General features: G+C 42.5%; 1 protein-coding gene across 5 annotated transcripts in view; it reads right to left on the reverse strand.

Moving 5' to 3' along the window:
• The window catches only part of PANK1 (pantothenate kinase 1), a 108246-nt gene that overhangs the window by 24603 nt on the left and 60459 nt on the right, over nt 1-23184 (reverse strand). For all 5 annotated transcript variants that reach the window (XM_032432310.1, XM_032432309.1, XM_032432306.1 and 2 more), the window contains one exon: nt 1710-2062. In XM_032432310.1, the coding sequence (XP_032288201.1) occupies nt 1710-2045 (336 nt within the window). In that variant the 5' untranslated portion in view covers nt 2046-2062. The remainder of the gene's footprint in view (nt 1-1709; nt 2063-23184) is intronic.

Below are 23184 nucleotides of genomic sequence, written 5' to 3' on the forward strand. Positions count from 1 at the left end.
TCGCACACTTTGGCACTTAGCATACTGACAGACAGGCTACGGGAAGAGATCAATTCTGTCTTCATTTTGCCTGAGACTGAGCGTGGAAACAGAAGGCAGCCCTTTTCCTTTCTTTTATGGATGTATGCCCCTAGCTAGCCAGGCTGTTTGGCAAATACTCCGGACTTGCTCCCTGCTCCAATCTATTCATTAGGCTCCAGCAGCCTGCCTGAAGAAGTAGAGGCTTCTTTATCTTGGTTATTTTAAAATACGACCTTTCTCAGTTCAGAACCTTGAGAAACACACTTGCTCACAGCCAACATATATTGAGTAACTTTTTCCCAGAACGTACATTACCCCGAGGAGGAACGGAGGCATTGAGGGATGTTGCAAAATGTCCCAGGTCACCTGGGTTCTTGAGGCTCCCTAGTGGAGATGCCCAGATAAGGTGACCTGGGGAGTTCTCAGCACTAGGGCTGGGTCAGCATATTCTTCTGAGTCAGAACTGAGCTGAGACCGGCTCTTACTAGGAGGCACTACTAGAGCCCCTTAATCCCTCCTTAGCTTTAGTTTCTTAATCCATGTTGCACAAGAATGCTGTACTTCCTGGTCTCCAAAGGTGACTTCAGGTTCTGATGTTCTAGAACTCCTCCCTTCCCTCTGCACTTTACTGCCACCTTTTTGCCGATGATAATACTGAGGGCTCCAGGGGGGAATGTCTCACCCAAAGTCACCCAGCTAGTTCAACGCTAGAATTCAGGTTCAATGCTTTTCCAACCATGAGCTCAAATTTAATTTTCATGCCCCTGGATCTCAGCCTTTTCAGTTTCAAAACTCTTTGATCATTGGGCCCCTTTGGTGGGAAAAAGATGCCATGGATCACTCAGGTGAGAGGCAGCATCAAATTCCACGGATATGTCGGGAAAGGGGACTGAGAAGAAAAACCAAAACCTGCTATCATCAGTCTCACTCAGGGCACTGTGCTAGGACTCCGTTGCCGGCTCTCCTGGAAACTACTTAGTATACTCCATGGGATAAATGATGTTACTTTTGATGATACAAATAAAATTTGTATTTATAGCTTTATTAAATACCACGAATAATGTATTGATTCATTAATTTATTCATTAATGCTAGACTTTAGGGCAAGACTGAATACACTGGTTCCATGACAGAATGCAGTAATTTGCACTCCAGGCTTTGAAAAAGTGTACTTTACAATTTACCTTACTATATTTTCAACTTTCTGGCAAGACTAACCCCCAAATCTTCCAACCCTTTCTTCTCTAATACCCAGTCACTTCAGTTGAACCTAGCTAACCTTCTTTTCTCTTTATTTTCTACATCTTTTATTGCACTTTATTCTCATTTTATTCCCTGTGTGTTGAGGCTGGCCAGTAGAGAGATTATCTTGATTGTAGAGATGGGGAAATTGGAACACACAGCTGTTAAAAGAATGATGACGATAGCTAATACTTATGAGCATTTACTAAGTGCCAGGTACATATTTTCTCACTTAATCCTGCATGGAACAACACTATGAGGTATGAACTATCCAGACACGGGAGGGAACTGAGGCACAGAGAGGTGAAGTGAACCTGTCCAGAGTCCCAAGGCTAGCAGTCTAGCTCTTCCACATGAGAAGCCGTGATTATGGACACGGGAGAGGCTTTCTTTCCTTCTCTGAGAGGTGGTTTTGTTGTTTTGTACCAAGCACAAAGCTGACATACCATTCTGAAGTCCTTTTCGAACTTGAAAGCCCCGCCTCCCGTGGCACAGAGAGTGGTGTGAAGGCTGGAGAAGTTCTTCTCGCTGCCCATCTGGATGAACCTGTGCATCGCACAGCTGGGGAAGCGGATGAAGTGCAGGTTCCCTTTGCGCCCACACATGGTCAAATTTTTCAGTTCTAGGTGGACATCTCGGATCCCGGTTTTCCCGTAAGCCGTGTTAGAAGTCAAATACTTCCTGATGCTCTTCAGGTTCTCCACCTCCTCTTGTTCCTCTTCGGCTGTAATATCCTTTGGTTCAAAGTAGACCAGTTTAACCAGTGTTCCACCGATATCCATGCCGAACCAGGGGAATGCTAGAGGACAGAAAGATAGTACTGTTGAATTCTCTGCATTTAAAGAGATGCTCAATTTCTGGATATCCGATAATGAAATGCAGTGGTGTCACATCTGTATGTGCATTTAACATCCAATGCCCCTACCTTCAACTCTATGTGCCTAAAAGAAGACACAGGCAAGGAGAAATTCACCATTTAAATGGTGCCCATGATTCTGCCCATACTCCACTCAGGGTCTGCCTCAGGACTGAGCCTGAGAAGAGAAACAGGACTTTGCAGTCCCCTAGGCCCGTCTCAATTCCCAGGGCTTCTTAGGGCTCGAGTATCTTCCCAAGCTGGGTACAATTCCAATTCTTAAAGATCTATTTCTGCATACACCATGCTCCCAAATGCTAACGATTGTATCAGAATCTTAGCCAAAGAACAACGATCTATTTCAACACCAGGGGAAACACTGGCTATGCTAGGTGGACCACGAGGCGTATTGGTCTCTAACCCACATGGCACACTCCTAGGGCACTTTTCTTTTATTTTTTTTAATTTTTTTATTGTTATGTTAATCCCCATACATTACATCATTAGTTTTAGATATGGTGTTCCATGATTCATTGTTTGTGCATAACACCCAGTGCTCCATGCAGAATGTGCCCTCCTCAATACCCATCACCAGGCTAACCCATCCTCCCACCCCCCTCCCCTCTAGAACCCTCAGTTTGTTTTTCAGAGTCCATCGTCTCTCATGGTTCTGCTCCCCCTCCGATTTGCCCCCCTTCATTCTTCCCCTCCTGCTACATTCTTCTTCTTCTTTTTTTTTCTTTCTTTCTTAACATATATTGCATTATTTGTTTCAGAGGTACAGATCTGTGATTCAACAGTCTTACACAATTCACAGCGCTTACCAGAGCACATATCCTCCCCAGTGTCCATCACCCAGTCACCCCATCCCTCCCACCCCACCCCCCACTCCAGCAACCTTCAGTTTGTTTCCTGAGATTAAGAATTCCTCATATCAGTGAGGTCATATGATACATGTCTTTCTCTGTTTGACTTATTTCGCTCAGCATAATACCCTCCAGTTCCATCCACGTCGTTGCAAATGGCAAGATCTCATTCCTTTTGATGGCTGCATAATATTCCATTGTATATATATACCACATCTTCTTTATCCATTCATCTGTTGATGGACATCTTGGCTCTTTCCACAGTTTGGCTATTGTGGACATTGCTGCTATAAACATCGGGGTGCACGTAGCCTTTCGGGTCCCTACTTTTGTATCTTTGGGGTAAATACCCAGTAGTGCAGTTGCTGGGTCGTAGGGTAGCTCTATTTTCAACTTTTTGAGGAACCTCCATACTGTTTTCCAGAGTGGCCGCACCAGCTTGCATTCCCACCAACAGTGTAGGAGGGTTCCCCTTTCTCCACATCCCCGCCAACATCTGTCATTTCCTGACCTGTTAATTTTAGCCATTCTGACTGGTGTGAGGTGGTATCTCATTGAGGTTTTGATTTGGATTTCCCTAGGGCACTTTTCAATGACAACTGTTACAGCATTCAATTTTTGCCTCCACAAGCTGACTCTACAAGACATGGGTCCGCTGCTTTAATCTACAGAATAAGCAGGAAGGAGGAAGTGAGTGGGTTATGAGAGACGAGGACCCTATGGTAGCATAACTCTAAAGAGAACAGCTCCTGTTATAGCTCATTTCTTTCTTCATGAAGCAGAGACCCTCTCTTTGCCTCAGAATGGCCTGCTAAGGAGTCCTCAACCCAGCTGTGGGCTAGAATCGCCTTCAGCATCCCGATTCTCCTCTCCTCTCCCACAGGTTCTGATTTAATTCAGGGCTGCAACCTGGGCATGACTATTTTCTGAAAGTTCCCTAGTGGTTCGAATCTGCAGCCTTGGGAACTGCTAAACCAGAAGAACCATGGCCTCTGACAGGCAAGCCCACCAATAGGCACAGCTCCTGACCAGGTCTGCAACACGAAGGCATGCCTTTAGGGGACGACGTGTGTGCATGCGTGTGCGTGTACATTATATATATATATGAAATATATATGAAATCTGCTCGAGATGTTTATCTATAACAAAATAAATCTCCATCATCATAATTTTTCTTGTTATTAAAAGAACAGGGTGAGTTCCCTAAACAGGCCGACTTCATTTAGAGGCGACCTGGAAAGTTAATGTTGTGCTGTCAGATGCTCTGCAGTGAACATTGAGCAGACCCAAATGAGACTGCAAAGTCTGGGGGCTCCCTTTTCATTTCGCTCGGCAGACTCCACGGGCTAAATCTGAAACTGTAATATTAAAGCTGAGTTTAAAGATACAGGGAGCTCAAATGACTTCTTTCAAGAAGTTTATTTTATTCAGCCCTGGGGAATATCCATATGAGCCCTAGTCAAGTTGTGCATTGTCCCACCCCGAGATTACATGGCCAGGAACATGAGGGAGACCTCCAGACCTCCAGTTTTTTTTCTGGGCTGCCCTCCTGTTCAGCCCTCTCCATCGGGAAGTTGGGGAGGGCAGGGGGAGAGGTACGGAGCGGGAAGCCATCCCTGTGCATGCAATGTTTCCTCCAGCGCTTCACTGCTGTCCTTTGAGCTGTAATCCAAGCCAGCGGCTCCACCCTTGGAAGCACTAACTCTGAACAAATATAGAAAAATAAAGCGCCAAACCCCCAAAAGATTAAGAGCAGCAGATTCCACTAACAAGACCAAGGTCACAAATGTCCTATTATAATTGTGGAAGATGGCAAAGCAAATCCCACACAGCCCAGGGCAGGTTGGGAAGCTTGCTTGTCCTAGCAGGAGATAATAGAAAACTGGAAATAGTTCACCCCTACCAGTCAGTTCAACCCACAGATGACATTTCTTGGTCCCTTCTCTAAAACTCACAGTCAGCATGGCCCATGGTGTAGCTAATAGGTCAAACCTCAAATCAGGATTCACAGCTGCTTTCCATAAACAGCAGTCGGTAACCAGCTCAGGGTCACTCCCTCCACCTCTCTGGATCTCAATTCCCTTATCTGTGAAAGTAATGGATTGCAGTAGAATGGACTCCACTTCTCTCCCTACTATAGACTTCTACGGATTCTTTCAGAAGTAGAAAAAAAATCACAACCACCCCCAATCATGTAGGCTGACCAGAGCCCTAGTTTTAATCTCCACTGAAATACTTTATGGCATGTCAACAGGTGCCTGGGCTATGCAATCAGTGTTGCAGGTGTAATCCATTCTTATCATTGTAGGAAAGACACCTACTACTGGACAAGATGGGGGAAGGGTATTCTGGAACATTGCTAGGCTAATCATTTGGAAGAACTCTAGCAACACCTCTTAAAATGAAAAGTACACATACATTTTTAACTCAGCTAATCCCTCTCCTGGACCATATTTAAAAAGCACCAGTATTTGAGGATAGGTATAAGAATGTTCATTGCAGGGTTAGCCTGGTGATGGGTATTGAGGAGGGCACGTTCTGCATGGAGCACTGGGTGTTATGCACAAGCAATGAATCATGGAACACTATATCTAAAACTAATGATGTAATGTATGGGGATTAACATAACAATAAAAAAAAAAAAAAAGAATGTTCATTGCATACGACCCAGCAATTGCACTACTAGGTATTTATCCAAAGGATAAAAACACAGTGATTCGAATGAGCACATGCACCCCAATGTTTATAGCAGCAATTTCATAACCGCCAAAATATGGAAAGAGCCCAGATGTCCATCGACAGATGAATGGATAAAGATGTGGTGTGTATATATATATATAGATGTGTATATATATATGTGTGTGTGTGTATATATATATGAATATATATATACACACACACACTGGAATATTACTCAGCCATCAGAAAGAATGAAATCTTGCCATTTGCAACGACATGAATGGAACTAGAGGGTATTATGCTAAGCGAAATAAGTCAGTCAGAGAAAGACAAATACCATGATTTCACTCATATGTGGAATTTAAGAAACAAAACAGATGAACATAGGGGAAGGGAAGGAAAAATAAAATAAGATAAAAGCAGAGAGGGAGGCAAACCACAAGAGACTCTTAACTATAGGGAACAAACTGAGGGTTTGCTGGAGGGGATGGTGGGTGGGGGGATGGGGTAACTGGGTGATAAGCATTAAAGGAGGGCACTTGACATAATGAGCACTGGGTGTTATATGCAACTAATGAATCACTAAACTCTACCCCTGGAACTAATAATACACTATATGTTAACTAAATTGAATTTAAATAAAAAAGGGAAAAAAAAGAATGTTCATTGCAGCACCATTTACAGTGGCCAAATTAAAAAAAAACAAAAACAGCGGCACCTGGCTGGCTTAGTCAGAAGACCTTGTGACTCTTGATTCATGAGTTCCAGACCCACACTGTGAAAGTAATGAGAGATTACTTAAATGAATAAAAACTTAAAAAAAAAACAAACCACCAACACAAAAACAAAAACCTGAAAACAAAGTGCATGCCCTGTAACAGGAAAACTGTTCAACAAAGTTTATTGTTTCCAAACCATGGAATACTGGGCACGCATTGAAAAGAATGAATGAGATCTATATCAGTTGCCTGATAGCCCTAAGCTTCTGTTAATGAGAAAAGTAAAAGATGCCAAGAAGTGCAAATAATTTATTTACCCTATTTGGTTTGAAAAAAAAAAAAAAGAGGAGGGAAGGCAGGCAGGAAAGAAGGAAAGCAGGTGGAAGGGAGACCCCTATGTTTATGATTACATGAGCTTGCTGAAAGATAGAGAAGGCTATCCCTCCAGGCTGTTAATATCTTTAGCAGGTGGTAGGATGGACAGGCTGTATGAGTGGAGGCTAGAAATCAGGGGAGGGGATGGAGAAAAGTCTACACTTAGATCACTTAGTACATGCAGAAGTAAAATAAATAAATTAAATAAATAAATAAATAAATAAACAAACAAAAGAGGAATTCAGTGACAATGGAAAACAGGAGACATCCCAGCACAGAATGGACAGAACAAGCTGTGTGAAACCCAGAAAATAATCTAGTTCTGTAGTCGAAATCTACTATTCACCCAGCCACAGCTGTCACCAGCCCTTGGAAATGAAGAGTCCCTCCATGGCTTTTTATTTGGTTGGCTATTGGTAAGTACAAGCGACTGCAAAGTGTTCTCACTTTTAAAAACATGACAGGGGACACCTAAACATTTCATAAGTTATTTAAAATCCTGCTCTCTTTCCTGCTTCACCTCCTGCTTATTTCAAAGCTTTTGTTGGCAACTCACAAAACAGTGGGAAAAAGTGTAGAGTTCTGAACATTCAGTTATATCAGCAGTTTTGCTTAAGGTAAAAGGGAATAAAGATCAGAACACTACATTAGTTTAAATGGCAATAGAAACTGCTTTCACTTACCTATGTTCCTTTCTTACCCTCATGAAAAAAATAAATGCTCTTCTATTCACATTTTAATGCTTTTATAGAAACTATCAGATTTTTGAATGCAGTTTTATTCATCTTCCTGATATCAAGGTGTACCCAAATCTTACACTTCCTAACCATAAGCCATGGATGGAGATAAAAGACAAGGGGAAGGAAGAACATCCCAGTGCAGCTATCATCCACGACTCATGTCTTCTTCAATCCAGAATATCCAAATGCTTTGATAAATTCAGCTGAACCACTGATAAGAGTCTGTTCTGTGTTTGCCAGGAGTGATGCTGGTTCTAGATACAGAATGTCTGCATTCACCCTCTACTCCTTCTTCAACCAGATGTCATTTTTAAAGAATTTCTAGAATATTCATCAAAGATGTTCAGCAGGAGACAAGGCTTAAAGTGCACAAGAAGACTTTCACAAACAACTGATTTACTCATGCAAGATGGTTTCTACCATAGTGAGGTGTGTATAAATGAGAAGCCAACATTTATCAAACAAGGTGCTACAGATAAGTAGTGGACTTTAGGTCCACCTTCTCTTAGCATATTATAAAGAATCATCGTAATAATGAAGAGCAAAAGGAACTATTTTCCAAAGAAATTCTGGCACAGGTGCACCAGGAAACACACACAAAGATGTTCACTGCGGTAATTTTAACAATGAGGGCGCCTGGGTGGCTCAGTCGGTTAAGCGTCTGCCTTCAGCTCAGGTCATGATCCTGGGGTCCTGGGATCGAGTCCCGCATCGGGCTCCCTGCTCAGCGGGGAGCCTGCTTCTCCCTCTGCCTCTCTCTCTCTCTCTGTCTCTTACGAATAAATAAATAAAATCTTTAAAAAAAAATTTTTTTTAACAATGAAAAACTGGTAACAATGTAGACATCCATCAATATGTAAATAAAATGTAATATACTTACATGATGGAATAGGATATAGCTATGAGAACAGCTAGATTTATGTCTCAAGATAGATGGAGCCCAAAAATGCTGAAGGAAAACCGCTTTAATGGTGAACCAGTGACATACAGGTTGTCACTCCCAGGCCAGAACATTTAATTACAGGCATGAGACCCTCCAGCGCTTTCTCACAGCAACGGGAACATTCCAGATGTTGGCTGACCTGTCAGCTTAGGTCCTGGAGTGACGACGTAGCCAGTCTTCAATGTACATACAGCATGAGCATGAAATGAACCTTTGTTCTTTAAACCACCCAGACTTGGGTATCATCTGTTACTGCAGCAGACCCGAAGCTGACTGCTACTTGAAATGGAGTGACTTCAACAGCAACAAAAAAGGTCAGGCAGCCGGGAGGGAGGAAACGAATTTTGGAGGCTGGCAAAGCATTTGGTAAAATCATCATGTTATGATAACTTGAAAGGCAGATAACATACCTAAAGAATTAGTAGATACTGTGGAAGAGACTGAAAGTCAAATGTTAGTAGCATGTGTTGGTTACCGTCGGCTGCATTTTATTTTTTAATTTTTATTTATTTTTTTATTTTTGTAAAAGTAGGCTCCACACTTGACTTGGGGCTTGAACTTACAACCCTGAGATCAAGGGTTGCACGCGCTACTGACCGAGCCAGCCAGGCACCCTGTTGGCTGCATTTTAAAAGGTGCACCCAGAAACAAACTGAGGATTGCTGGAGGGGAGGGGGGTCAGGGGATGGGGTAACTGGGGGATGGGCATTAAGGAGGGCACGTGATGTAACGAACACTGGGTGTTATATGCAACTGATGAATCACTGAACTCTACCTCTGAAATTAACAATACACTATATGTTAATTAATTGAATTTAAATTAAAAAAATAAAAAGGAATTTACCATTAAAAAAAAAAAGTGCACCCAGAAAGTAACTGACTCGTTTACAAACAAAAAGAGGGAATAGGGTCCATCAAGTCAGACTTGCAGGGTTGGAAAAAGTAGCTGCTTCTCTTCCCCAACAGATAAACAATGAAAAATGAGAAAGGAGAAAGGCTTTGCATGAGAGAGAACAATTAGCACTTAGCTGTGGGGTGAGGTTCAAAGGAAGAGAATAGGCTATCACACTCTCTCTTAATACTTTGAAAGGGTTACAAAGTCTCCAAGTAAAGATGCAGTTAAGGTCATGGCTTCTTAGTTAATTCTTTCAATTAGAATACCTCAGGGAAAAAGAGACCAGAGGTGGGGCTTCCCCACCAAAGGCTGACAGGTTCAAAGTATCATCAATTAAGTCAATAAAGAAATGTTGGAAGCAAAACTACAAAGGCATCCAGTGAACATAAGTATGCCAAGGACTGAGGGCTTGGCATATGGAAATAAACTAGAGTTAGATAGGAAACTTATTTCCCTTTGAAAAGAGTTGTACTGCCAGAGAACGCCTGAGCCCCTAACCCTCTAAAGTCAGCTGAGAAAGCGGCTCAGCTCCTACAAAGGACATATTCTTCAGTCTCACCTTAGTTGTGATCCAGGAGGTTATTGGAAAAAACCAAGGCCTGAAGAGAGCAATGGATTGGGGAGCCCCTTTCCGAAAGAACAATCAAGACCCCAAAGGAACATCCTCTACCTATAAGTCAGGGAGCCCAGATGGATTTCAGAATTGCTTCAGCACTTTAGAACGACTGAGGACCAATGAATGGAGGTCTCCCATCCACCTCCTTTCTGAATAGGAATGTATACTGGGTTTTCCAATCTTTCTTTCACCATTATTTATTAATATATGATGTTGGGGAGGGGACACAGCAGGTAATTGCCCTCTTTTAGTTCAGAAGTCTCTAGCTCAAGAGGACATACATCCAGAGTTGATGTCGAAACCACTTTGTATCACCCCCTAATTTAGATCCCCCTGCACATCATCCAGATGCCATGACTGGGTGAGGCTTTGGGGCTGTCTACTTTGGGATGGGAATGCCTATATTTCGCCTGCAGTTGGGAGAGCAAGGCAATTATCTGGTAATCAGAAGAGTAAACTGTGGTAGTCACTAGTGCTGCTGGCCAGATATTTCTGGTTCTCTTCCTTCCAGCCCATGGGGTCAGACTGCGGCTCCTGGCCATTTTATAACTGAGCTGGGCAACATGCCTAATCCAGTCAGTGAATGTACATGGACATGGTGTATGTCACTTCCAGGCAAGAGCACTTATGGCTGCGGTGAGACCCTTCGGAACTCTTTCTCTGTTACCATGAACAGCAAAATCCAAGACAATGACTTGGCATCATCTGGGTCATCTGTGTCAGAGTGAGGATGAGCCAGAATGGAGCCCCCAGCCACCCCCTCAATGGGTTTATAGTGTGAATGAGAAATAAACCTTTGTTGTTTTAAGGAACTGAGATTTGACGGTTGTTATGCAGATGATTTGCCTATCCTGAGTAATATACCCTCCATCAAAATCTGGGTATTTTTTCCCCTGGAACCCTCCCTCTCCTGCAGGACCAGATCCAGGGATCTGGGGATCCAGGGACTTCCAGTATCGCTGATAAACATGTGGTAGCTGAGCATTAATAAAAAGATATGTAGGTCCTGTTGCATGTATTTCTGTCTAAAAATTTCTCCAAACACAAACCAGGATTGGCTATCTAGTAGTAATTTAAAACCGTGAAATGAATCTGTATTCCAAATACTGTGATGGAGATATTTAAATTTTTATTGGTAGTCGATGGCTTTAAAACAAAGCCTGTTTCTTAAAGACCTTTCTGGAACACTAGAATAGTCTCTGAGAGGCACCCGTGCTTCCTGCAGTAAATTTCAAGGGTTACACAGTGAACTCCAAATAGCATCAATGAGCAAAGACCAAAAAGAACCCCCAACAACCACAATGCAGAAAAGATTTCCTACCAAAGAAATAATTTTAAAGGGCTAAGGGAGCCTGACAGTAGAAAATCTACCTCCTCTTGAACAACCAGCCAGAGCTTTAAGGTGTTCCTGGTGAGGCAAAGTTCACTAATACCAGTATTTCTTCCTGTGTGTAAGATTAGCACCTTTGGGCACAGGTCTGACTCAGCAAGCAGTTGCTGTCCTGCACAGTTTAACATATCTCTCGAGGTTCCACCAAGCTGGAATTTGTTGAAATAATTGTGAATGGGGAACAGTGGGATTGAATTTCTTTTCCCACTACTTGGGAATAGATTTTTTTTTAAGATTTTATTTATTTATTTGAGAGAGCGTGCAAGTGGGGGGAGGAGCAGGGGGAGAGGGACAAGCAGACTCTGTGCTTAGTCTAGAGCCGAACTCGGGGCTCGATCCCAGGACCCTGAGATATGACCTGAGCTGAAATCAAGAGTTGGGCACTTAATGGACTGAGCCACCCAGGTGCCCCACAAATAGATTTGTTGAGCTAACTAATGGGTAGAAAAGATATTTGAGGTTTGTATAATCAATAGGAAAAAAAAGACTTTTAAAGCACTGATATTTTGGGGCCCCTGGGTGGCTCAGTCGGTTAAGTGTCTGCCTTCAGCTCAGGTCATGATGCTGGGGTCCTGGGATCCTGGGATTGAGCCTTGTGTTGGGCTCCCCACTGAACAGGGAGCCTGCTTCTTCCTCTGCCCTTCCACCCTGCTCGTGCGTGCACTCGCTCTCAAATAAATAAATAAAATTAAAAAAAAAAAGCACTGATGTTTTTACGCTACATGAATACTATTATGTTGAAGTTGCCTAAGGACCTCTACATGTTAAAAAAACCCAAACTTTGTTAACTTAGATCTGAGTGTGTAATAGAATTGTATTTCTTAAAACATTAGTTCTTGGGGCACCTGGGTGGCTCAGTTGGTTAAGCGACTGCCTTCGGCTCAGGTCATGATCTCAGCGTCCTGGGATCGAGCCCTGCATCGGGGTCCCTGCTCGGCGGGAAGCCTGCTTCTCCCTTTCCCACTCCCCCTGCTTGTGTTCCCTCTCTCGCTGTCTGTCAAATAAATAAATAAAATCTTTAAAAAAAAAAAAATTAGTTCTCTGAGGTCTAGTCTTCCCTTCACCATGTATAAATTTAGGTGGTAGTATAATGCAGTCTTTGCTAATATATTCATAGAAACATTTAACTTTAAGAGGTGAAAGGGACCTTAGGTCAAGTCCAACATCCTGTTTACAGATAAGAAAATTATGGCTCAGAAAGATCAAGGATTGCCCAAGGTCAGTCCTAGTAGTTTAGACCCATTTTCAGTTTCATGAGCCAGTAAGCTCCCCATTTTGCAAGGCTTGTCTGAGTTGAGTAGCTTGTCACTTGCAGTGACAGCACCCGGACAGACAGGATGGTCGTGGGCAAGTTTCTTCCTTGAGCCATTGACTAAGCTGTAAACTGTAAGTGGGCTCACCGATCACCAAGGTTCTGTCTACTTCTCACATCCCATCATCCTCAACACACACACACACACACACACACACACACACACACACACAGCCCTCCAAAACCATACTTTAACTGCGTAAAACATAAGAGCTGAAAACCCAAGAGCTATTTAAGGACCTTGAAGAAAGTGGTAAATGTAAAATTTAATAAAAGGGTTTCGGTAACACTGTAGAGGAACCCATAATTATTGCACACAGAGCAATCTGCTAAACATTAAATATTCTATGCGAAGAAACTTGAGTCATCCTCTCTTTCAAATTAACGCACACCAGGTTCCCTTCGTTTGCATTTTAGTCACATGGCAATCCCCAGTGTTGGCAAGGGGGCAAGGGGACAAGGACACAAGCACTTACAGAGCACTGGTGGGAATGGAAACATGGGCTTTTTGGAAAATACCTGTTAAAAAGCTCCAGATTCCTCCTATATTCTTTAATGTATCAGTTCCACTGTACCCTAAAGAAATAATTATGCATGCATTCAAAAATTTATCTTAAAAAAAAATCACTGAACTTTTACTACCGTGAGTGAGAAAATTAATTATTGTCCAAACATACAGAGTGGGTTAAATAAACTAAATAAATGATCACCCATTAACACAAAGGAACAAAATACCACCATTAAAATCATTTTGTAGGATGGCATTTAATGATGTGAGGAGAATGTTCATTATATGTTGTTAGGTGAAAAGGGCAGGTGGTTCAATGGTACACTGTACATGATTACAATTTTGTATAAAAATTAAATAGCTATTTGTGCACAGAAAACAAGACTAGAAACTTTAGGCGGAAATGTTAATAGCTGTTATCTCTGAGTTGTGGATTAGGGTAATTTTTTTCTCCTGGCTTTTCTGATGATGCTTTTCAATTGCTTACAATAACACATTTAATCTTCATAATCAAAGTTATTTTATTTATTTATTTATGTATAAAGATTTTATTTATTTGAGAGAGAGAGAGAGCACGAGCAGGGGGGAGGGGGAGAAAGGCTGGGGAAGAGGGCAAGAAGCAGACTCCTGCTGAGTAGGGAGGCCGACGCAGGGCTCCGAGCTCAATCCCGGGACCCTGAGATCATGACCTGAGCCGGTTAGATGCCTAACTGACTGGGCCACCCAGGTGCCTAATAATCAGAGTTATTTTTGAATTCTCAATCAAAAACTTCACTGTAATGATGCAAAAGAAAAAGAAATTATTTTACCTTTGTTTCAGGGAGCTGACCTCAGACCTGCGGTCCTGCCCACGGGAACCAGTGTGCCTGCATTCCCCAGCCCCACAGCCCCTTCCCTGCTCAAGCAACACCCTGCCCGTGTCAAGCCCTTATTGAAATCCACTAGACACAAGCTATCAATGACAAGGCACGCCTGACCCCCAAGGACAAAGCTGTTTCATCGGTTAGACACTTGACAGGTGGGAATTGAGGGTAGGAAGAGTCCTGACTTACCCTCCTGCACTAACCTTGTAGGTTAAACTTGGCCATTCAAGACGCACTTACGGGGGCAGAGGTACGTTTGCGGGAAAGGATCACTGTGGGAAAGGCCACACATCCCCGTGTGACAATAACCCTCCTGCCACTCACAGCCTCTGGGTCCCGTCAACTTTTTCCCTCTCATGCGGACTGGGATGGGAACAAAAAGGCTGATCAAAAAAGAAAGGCTGATCATATTCTCATATATGAGAGAGAAAAAGCGAATAGCGAGGATTCCTTTCAGGAGTTCTGAGGCCGGCAGAAATATCATCACATCAGCCCCCAGAACTAAGGCCCGGATTTCACCAGTTCCGCTCGGCTACACGCAACAGACTCAGTGCCTAGGGCCTGCGACCTTTTTGGGCACTGGTGAAGATACTGTAATTTCTTTTAAAATTAGAAGAAAACATACAAACTTTCAGGTCAAAGACAATGTTGTAATATGTCCTATTAGCACATTCGTCTTTATACCAACAGAGTTAAAAGCTATAGCTTTGAATTTCGTAGGGAGGAAGGAGCACATCAAGGCCGAGCGCTGGGGGTCCAGGCAGTTCGCCTCTGTTCACATTCTGCGCCTCACCCAGTCACAGGTTGGAACTGACAAGACACCTGACTGCAGTCTGCTTTGCATTTGCAATTTGAACTGGGTAGCTATGGTTTGTTTACAATTGTATTTCCTTAAGGCAACTTCAATTTGAGTATTTAGTTGCAACTAAATTTAAAGTCCAAGTTTTAATGACCTTTATTTTTTAAAAAGGACGAGCTATATTCAACCACATGCTTTCTCAATTTTGCCTCATTATAAAAACTGCCGAAGGTACTTGTTAAAAATATGGGCTCCCAGGCCATGGCCCGGAGACTGGGATGCAGCGGGACGGGAGAAAATGGAAAATGTTTTCCAGGGGGTGGGGGCGGGGGGCGGCTGTAATTCTCACTGGTCAAGTTCAAAACTGCTGTTCTAGTTGAATCAAAACGAATGCTGTAAGAAGCTAGAGCACAACTTAAAAGTAAGAAATCAGAGTTTGAATGGGTTGCTCTTGCTTTTAACCGTGAGGGAGCTCTGAGGCGGGCCACGGGGTAGTGCCTGGCAATGACCTGGCAGACGTTCCCATTCCCCAAAGGGACCTGAACACATCTAATTGCTTGTTAATGAAATTATTAATGGACAATTTATACCATGAGCGCCGCAGGTGATTTTTAAATTTTAAACACAGCTTTTGAATTTCCAGGTATCATCCACCCAAGACTAAACCCATGCTCATGGGTTTAGAAACGTTCCACATATGATTAAGTTTCGTCAATGTGCTTCTCTCTCCCAGTGGACCCCGTGTTAAAGGTAACCACGCATTCCTCGGTAAAGAAGTTAGCTCATGACACAGTGCTGGTGTATTTAGGTCAGGCAGGCAGACGTTCTTTGATTTGCAGCCCATGTGGCCGACCTTGACACAGACAACCACATGAAATCTGAACAACAAACAGAAACACCAACATAAAAGCTGGGTTACTTCTTTTTTCGGTTAAGATTTGAGAGAGAGAGAGAAAAAAAACAACAGGTCTTGCAGGGCGCCATTCTGGTGTTACCCATACATGTATTCTTAGCTTGAACCTGGGCCAGGAGGAAGCAGGGGCAAGATGAAGCTACAGATGAGGGGATCCAAAATGTCAAACCCATGAGGTGAAAAACACTTTTCCTTGAGCGTCTTCCTCAAGTCCCTGGGCAGCTCAGTGAGGCATGGTTTCTTTCCCAAGGTCCTGGAGCCTCTCCCTGCCACCCTTACGAGAGAAAATCAGAGCAGAAGGAGGGATGTCACTCTAGTGACCACTGAGCTCATTCTGTTCCTGTCATCCTCACAGTCAAGCCCTGGATTTCTGTCCTAGGTCCTAAGGAGGGGAAATGATAGGCAAATGAAAACTGTGTCCCAGTCGCAGTCACACTGTCAAGCTAAGGAAGGGGGGGGACAATTACAGACAGTTAAGGTCATTGTCCCTATTTCTCACCAAGAAGCTGTCTGTTCTGCCCCATATAGAGGCAACAGGAGGTAAGTATCAACTTGCATGTGGTCCTCGGCTTTAATAACGTCACCTTCGTCATCAGAAATACAGTCCCTTGACTAAAAAGAAGATCCTGTAGAGATGTATCAAGGGACAAGAGTACAGTGGCCCTGTGTGATTATTTCCAATGTGATCATTTCAGAACCCAGAACTAACCAGAGCGTCCACCCAGGAATGGTTCCTCCAGCTATCTAATGCCCTGCACTGAAGCTCAAGATGGCAATCTCATTACCTGCTTAAATAAATCCCAGTTTAAACCACCAAGAGGTTTAGCTTTCTGTCCTGATAAGCCACCAGAGCATACGTACTTACTCCAGGGATGCTACTGACAATTTAATACCAGGGAGTGGTTAATTGGAGGCTTCAGGGAGAACTGCAGGGCTAGGTGGCACCACCGGGCGGAACAACAGGTTTACCAGAAATGGGCTTTGTTCATGCACTTTAGCTTGACTGTGAAAGTCTGGCAAATCTTTAAAGTCGAGCTGAGTGGGGACTGAGGAAAGATACGCCAACTGCTCACATGGCATTACAAGCTGAAAGAAAGATCACAAGCCCCTCTTCAAATAATCTGAGAACAACTACATGCTGATGGATAAACTGATTCATGAACAGATATTTATGACAGTGAGAGGCACTGTGACACAGAGCCAGGATACGGCCGTGAACTTGCCCCTTTGGCACTTACATTCCAGTCTGCAAGGACTGATCGTTAATCAAGAACAATCAGGAAAGAGTGAAAACTCTGCTATGAGTGAAATCCACATTGTCTTAGGACCAGACACCATTTAAAACAATCCTTTACTATTTACGAATGGCAGCTCTAAGCAGGGTTCCCTCTTAGGCACAATAACCATCAGAAAGTTAAGCTTAAGACTTCCTAGCCATTCAAGAACCTTATCATTAAACTGGAGATGACACTCAAACCTACAAAAAAGTTTAAAACCATAGGATGTGAGTGTTGGAGGGACATAAGAGCACTTTGAGGGAAATGCGCATCAAAATCACAATGAGATACCACTTTGAACCCACTAGAGTGGCTATAATTTAAAAAATGGAAAATGCCAAGTGTTGGTGAGGATGTGGAGAAATTGGGAGCCCCTCACACTGTTGGTGGGAATATAAAATAGTGCAGTCACTTTGGAAAACAGTCTGACAGTTCTGCAGGAGGTTAAACGTAAGCTAGTATATGATTTAGCAAGTCCACTCTCAGGTACACACCCAAGAGAAATGGACACATGTCCACATAAAAAGTTGTACGTGAATGTTCATAGCAGCATTACTCATAATAGCCAGAAAGTGGAAACAACCTGAATGTCCACCAACTGATGAATGGATCAATAACCTATGCTGTCTCCATTCAATGAAGTATTATTTGGCAATAAAAAGGAATGAAATACTGATATGCACTAAGACATAGATGAATGTTGAAAACACTATGGTAAGTGAAAGGAACCAATCACAAGAGACCACCTACTGTATGACTCCAATATATGAAATGTCTACAATAGGTAAATCTGTAAGAGGCAGAAATATTAGTGGTTGCCTGGTGTTGGGAGTTGTGGGGCAAAAAGGAGTGACCCGCCAATAAGTTTTCGGGGTGGGGGGCTATGGTTCTAAAACTGACTGTGGTAATGGTTGCACTCTGTGAATACGCTACAAACCACCTAATTGCACACTTTAAATGGGTGAATTGCATGTGAATTATATCTTAATAAAGCAGATTTTATGCATATATGAAGCTCTGGCCTAATCCCTTCATTTTATAGATAACTTTTAAAATATAAATGCCAAATTGGGGTGCCTGAGTGGCTCAGTCAGTTAAACGACTGCCTTCAGCTCAGGTCATGATCCCGGGGTCCTGGGATCGAGTCCCGCATCGGGCTCCCTGCTCGGCGGGGAGCCTGTTTCTCCCACTGCCCCTCCCTCCCTGCTTGTGCTCTCTCTCTCTCTCACACATAAATAAGTAAAATCTTTTAAAAAATAAATAAAATATAAATGCCAAGTTATAATTGTTCTTGAAGAAAATCTTTCTAAAATGCATGACCCACTTTCCCATATTTTTAAAGAAAATAAACAGTAAAAAAATTTTAACTCTTCCTGATTACTGACAGGCATATGAGAATCAATTTTTGTGCCCATTATAGACTGATGCCTTCAGGAACCACATGAATCTGTGCCTCCCAGGCTGCTATGACTTGAGTATTCTTTTGTCTCTATTATAGCTTTCTCTGTCTTGCTTTTGGGCTAATGCTGTTAATTTCTTGCTGCTATCAATGTTACTGCGGTATATCTATCCCAAACCTGCTGGATATGAATGCAGAGAAACCAGAAAATCAAGTCTGTTAAAAACTGTGCCTTTGGTAAGAGTAAATGGACTCAGAGAGAGCACAGGAAGTACTCTGAATGCAAAATGCAAAAGCATCTCCAATTTTATCTACTTTCCAACACTGATTTGGGTGGCTCATAAGTGTTTGCTTCCTTCCAGTTTCTCAGCTGCCTTCTGGCTCATTGCTGACAAGTTTCCAGAAGTGACGATCACTGTCATTAGTAATAAATGTTTTCTTTTACTATAACAATTTTTATCAAAGGCACAGCTAAATGTAATATCTAGTTGGAAAAGAGGTTGCAACTTTAAAAATATGAGTATTCAAAATATTTTAAAGATTTTATTTATTTATTCATGACAGACAGCGAGAGAGAAAGGCAGAGGCAGAGGGAGAAGCAGGCTCCCCGCCGAGCAGGGAGCCCGATGCGGGACTCGATCCCAGGACCCTGGGATTATGACCTGAGCCGAAGGCAGACGCTTAACCATCTGAGCCACCCAGGCACCCCAAAATATTTTATTTATCTGGTGCCATTTAGTTTGGGGACAGAGTGCCCTTCTCCATCATTAAGGTAATATTTTCCAAACAATTCAGCAGTGGAAATTTATTACATCTGAACTCTGGACCTCACATATGAAAGAGATAAAAGCAACATCTTTACATTGGTTTACTTTACAAAACGCATTACACATTTAATGTAAAGTTCATCTATGAAAACAACGCTGTTTTGATGACTGTAAAGGCTAGACAGTTGTCACTTACAGATGATAGCTGTAGTCTCATAAACTTCAGCATCCAATTTATTTTTGTACTTTGTTTGGATTACACAATATGGAGAAAAGTTTGACTCACAGAGAATAGGTGCAAATTCTAACTGTTTTTTGAACAGCTTTCCTTGCAATCCGGGGATTTCTGGAATCAAAACTGATTCAGTAACTTGGAAAGATTTACTGAAAATGTTTCACAAAAAGCTGAACACTGGAAATAACTAACAACTCCTCCTTTTGCTTGTAACAAACATAAAAATCAAACAAAAGTACCTAAACTTTAGAGTGAGCGCTAAAGCTCTAAACTGGACAGGTTATTCATTTACTTGTTATTATATAACTGACCTATGCCAGAGTGAGAGCATTTGCCAAGCAAAAACTAAGCCTTGCCTAAAATTTAATTGAGTGTGGTACACTTGTACTAAAGTGGTACATTAACCTGTGCAATTTTATGTGGACATATGTGCATAGGCCGAACTTTTTAAAAGACTTCAGAGCTACCAACTTGCCAATCAGTGGTCTGTTTATAAGAATTCAGGAGAAGCTTATTCCAAGGTCTACAAAAAATGGGTTAATCCAGCAGCAGCTCTGTTCCAACTAACATTAAGGGCTTACTATGTGCCGAGTTCTGCGCTAGGAGCTTTACGTGCAATATCTGATTTAATTCTCCTAACCCAGTGCGGTAGGCAAAGATGACAGAACTGAGAATGAGAAGTTAAGGAACTCACCCAAACATTAGTTAGGTGGTTTCCAACATGTTTTTTAACGACAGCTTTTAAATAGACAAAAATATTTTTAAAGAAGAATTTTAAATGAAATATTTGGACCCTTTTTAAAAAGTTCCATCCTGCACATAGCTGATGCATAACAAATATCCACTGACTAAAAAACAAAGGAACAACAATTTGTACACCATTACTTACACAACCCAGCATAAGAACAGATATTAGTAATGTCCCTAAATTACTAGACAATATCACATGATACTCAGTACTCTGCCAAAGAAGACAAAAATGTATAAAATGCATCTGAAGCACGTTTTTCATAAAACAGAAAAACTCCTACTACTGACAAGAGTAAGCCAGTCCTGGCAGTTACACAGGTAAGAACTCACTGATGTTTTAACTGGTTTGATCCCCAGGAATGCTTGACAAACAAGAGTGATACTAAATAGATTCAGGATCTTTTTCTTTGTTTTTGTGATTAATTTGAAATGCAGCGTCATCGGTCTAAAGATTGTCTGGAATGGCAAACCGCACAAATTTCAGCAATACCCCTCCTGGGAACCTCCTCTAAACCCCAGGTTCAACCTTTTTTTTTTTTAAAGATTTTATTGATTTGACAGAGAGAGACACAGCGAGAGCAGGAACACAAGCAGGGGGAGTGGGAGAGGGAAAAGCAGGCTTCCCGCGGAGCAGGAAGCCCGATGTGGGACTCGATCCCAGGACCCTGGGATCATGACCTGAGCCGAAGGCAGATGCTTAACGACTGAGCCACCCAGGCGCCCCAGCTGAGGTTCAACCTTGAATGCAGCCCCTCCAGGCCTCCAGCCTGAGCCCAGTCCTACTTCCTATGTGTGTTCAGGATGAGTGCTAGCTGGCCTGCTCTCACCCGAGTGGCTGCAGAGGAAAGAAGGGTGGAATTCTTTTAATAGTGTGCTCAAACTCTCAATCTCAAGACAAAAACTACATAGGAGATGAGACACAAGTCACTTCTAAGCCAGTGAGTCTGGGGTGATCCCCAAGCACCTTTTGGGCGCATTACAAGAATGAAGTTTCAAGTCTCACACCATGAAGAAACGGTTAAAAATTAATCATAAACAAACAATAACAGGACTGGCAAAACAAACAAACAAAATCCACCCCACCTCCGCAAACTGAATCCTTCCAGGAAACACAATGTCAAATTTTCATCTACCTAGCAACAAACAGGATGCAACAATTTTATTCGTGGTTAGATTACTGAATTTATTCCTCTAACTGTGCACCATAAAATATTATAGTTCAACTGAAAATAACACATTGTTAACTTTTTTCAGCAATTAACAGATAAGCGTTATGTTTTTAAAAGGGGTTCTTACCTTTTAGAAATACATGTGAAAATATTTACCATCGAAATGATATATCTGAGATTTGCTGCAAATCATCCAGTTTGAAAGGGGAGGTTTGGATGTAACAGATAAAAGAGGATAGGACATGAATGGACAGATAGGCTGAACGATGAGTGATTAGCACTTCTTGGATATACACGTTGGTTTTATATAACGTTTGAAATTTTCCTAGATAAAAAGATTTCTTTAAAATACCAACACTCTCCAAATATTCCTACAAGACAGTGAGAGGACAGTGGAGCATGAGTAAAACACAAATGGGATCGAACTGGGGAAGTCCCTTTTTTTGCCCAAAGATCCTGCTTTTGGAAACAAACATGCCAAGCTCCTTTCCCTTTTGGTTGGGACAAATTTCAACTCGCCCGCTCTCACCAGAAACATGAAACGAAGATACTCCGGCAACTCCACCCTGCCATTTCACCAACAGTAAATTAACTTTAAATCACCCTAGATAGGTGCAAGGCTCATCGGGGCCGGACTTAACACCTATTTACAGAAGAAATGTTGGTGTTTCCCAATCCACGTGTAATGAACATACAGCTCAAAACAATTCAAGTCATTCAAAATAAAAACATAGGGAGTCATAAAATGAGTATAAAGAAGCCCAAAGTTACGATTTCCCTGTGATTAACACTTTGGTGCACGCACGGATATATATCTGTATACCTAAAGTCATGTATACTATTTTCTTCTCCTTTCCTTAGTTCTCCGGCTGCATTGCTGGTATATTAACACCTGCTTGTCCTACCTACTGGGTGATCCAGCACTGAACCCAACTGTATTTGGGGTAGGAATTTAAGAGGGAGAAAGGGAGGCAGATAACAGTGCAATTCCAAATTTTACCCTTACATCATAGCGGGCCCTCAAATATTTGTAGAAACTTGCTTTCCTGAGAATGAAGCTCCTTTGTCTAACTCCCCATCTTCTGGCATTGTCCTACTTAGCAGAGGACACGTTGGCCTTTTCCTCCCCTTCTGACTCAAATGCCTTAATAATTCAGCTTGTATTACTGATGTTCTCTGGGACTTTCCTCTGCGTGACCCATGACCTGTTTTCTAGTCAGTGGCGTACTGGTAAATGTTTAGCAACTGGCTCTCTAAAAATAAAGCCTTGATTTTTACTCTTCACTAATTTCCACAGTATAAATACACCCACCGTAGCCAATTTCAAGCTACTGACATAAGGACACTGAATGCAGAGTTAGGAGGTAATGTGTACAGCTAGCTCTCAGGACCTGTAGGAGCCGGCACCAGCTCATCAAGGGGACTCCTCGTGGCTTGTCTCGGATAATCCCATTTTATCCTGTGGTCCTGGCATAATTATTCACGATACCCCTCACCACTCTTTAAAAGTGTTGATGAGGGGCGCCTGGGTGGCTCAGATGGTTAAGCGTCTGCCTTCGGCTCAGGTCGTGATGCCAGGGTCCTGGGATCGAGTCCCGCATCAGGCTCCCTGCTCAGCGGGGAGCTTGCTTCTTCCTCTCCCTCTGCCTGCTGCTTCCCATGCTTGTGCTCTCTCTCTCTCTGTCAAAAATAAATAAAATGTTTAAAAAAAAAAAAAAGTGTCGATGATAGGGGCACCTGGGTGGCTCAGTCAGTTAAGCGTCTGCCTTCGGCTCAGGTCGTGACCACAGGGTCCTGGGATCGAGCGCCATGTCGGGCTCCCTGGTCAGTGGGGAGTCTGCTTCTCCATC

Source organism: Phoca vitulina, unplaced genomic scaffold, assembly GCF_004348235.1.
Source record: "Phoca vitulina isolate PV1807 unplaced genomic scaffold, GSC_HSeal_1.0 scaffold48, whole genome shotgun sequence".
In the NCBI taxonomy this organism is placed as follows: domain Eukaryota; kingdom Metazoa; phylum Chordata; class Mammalia; order Carnivora; family Phocidae; genus Phoca; species Phoca vitulina.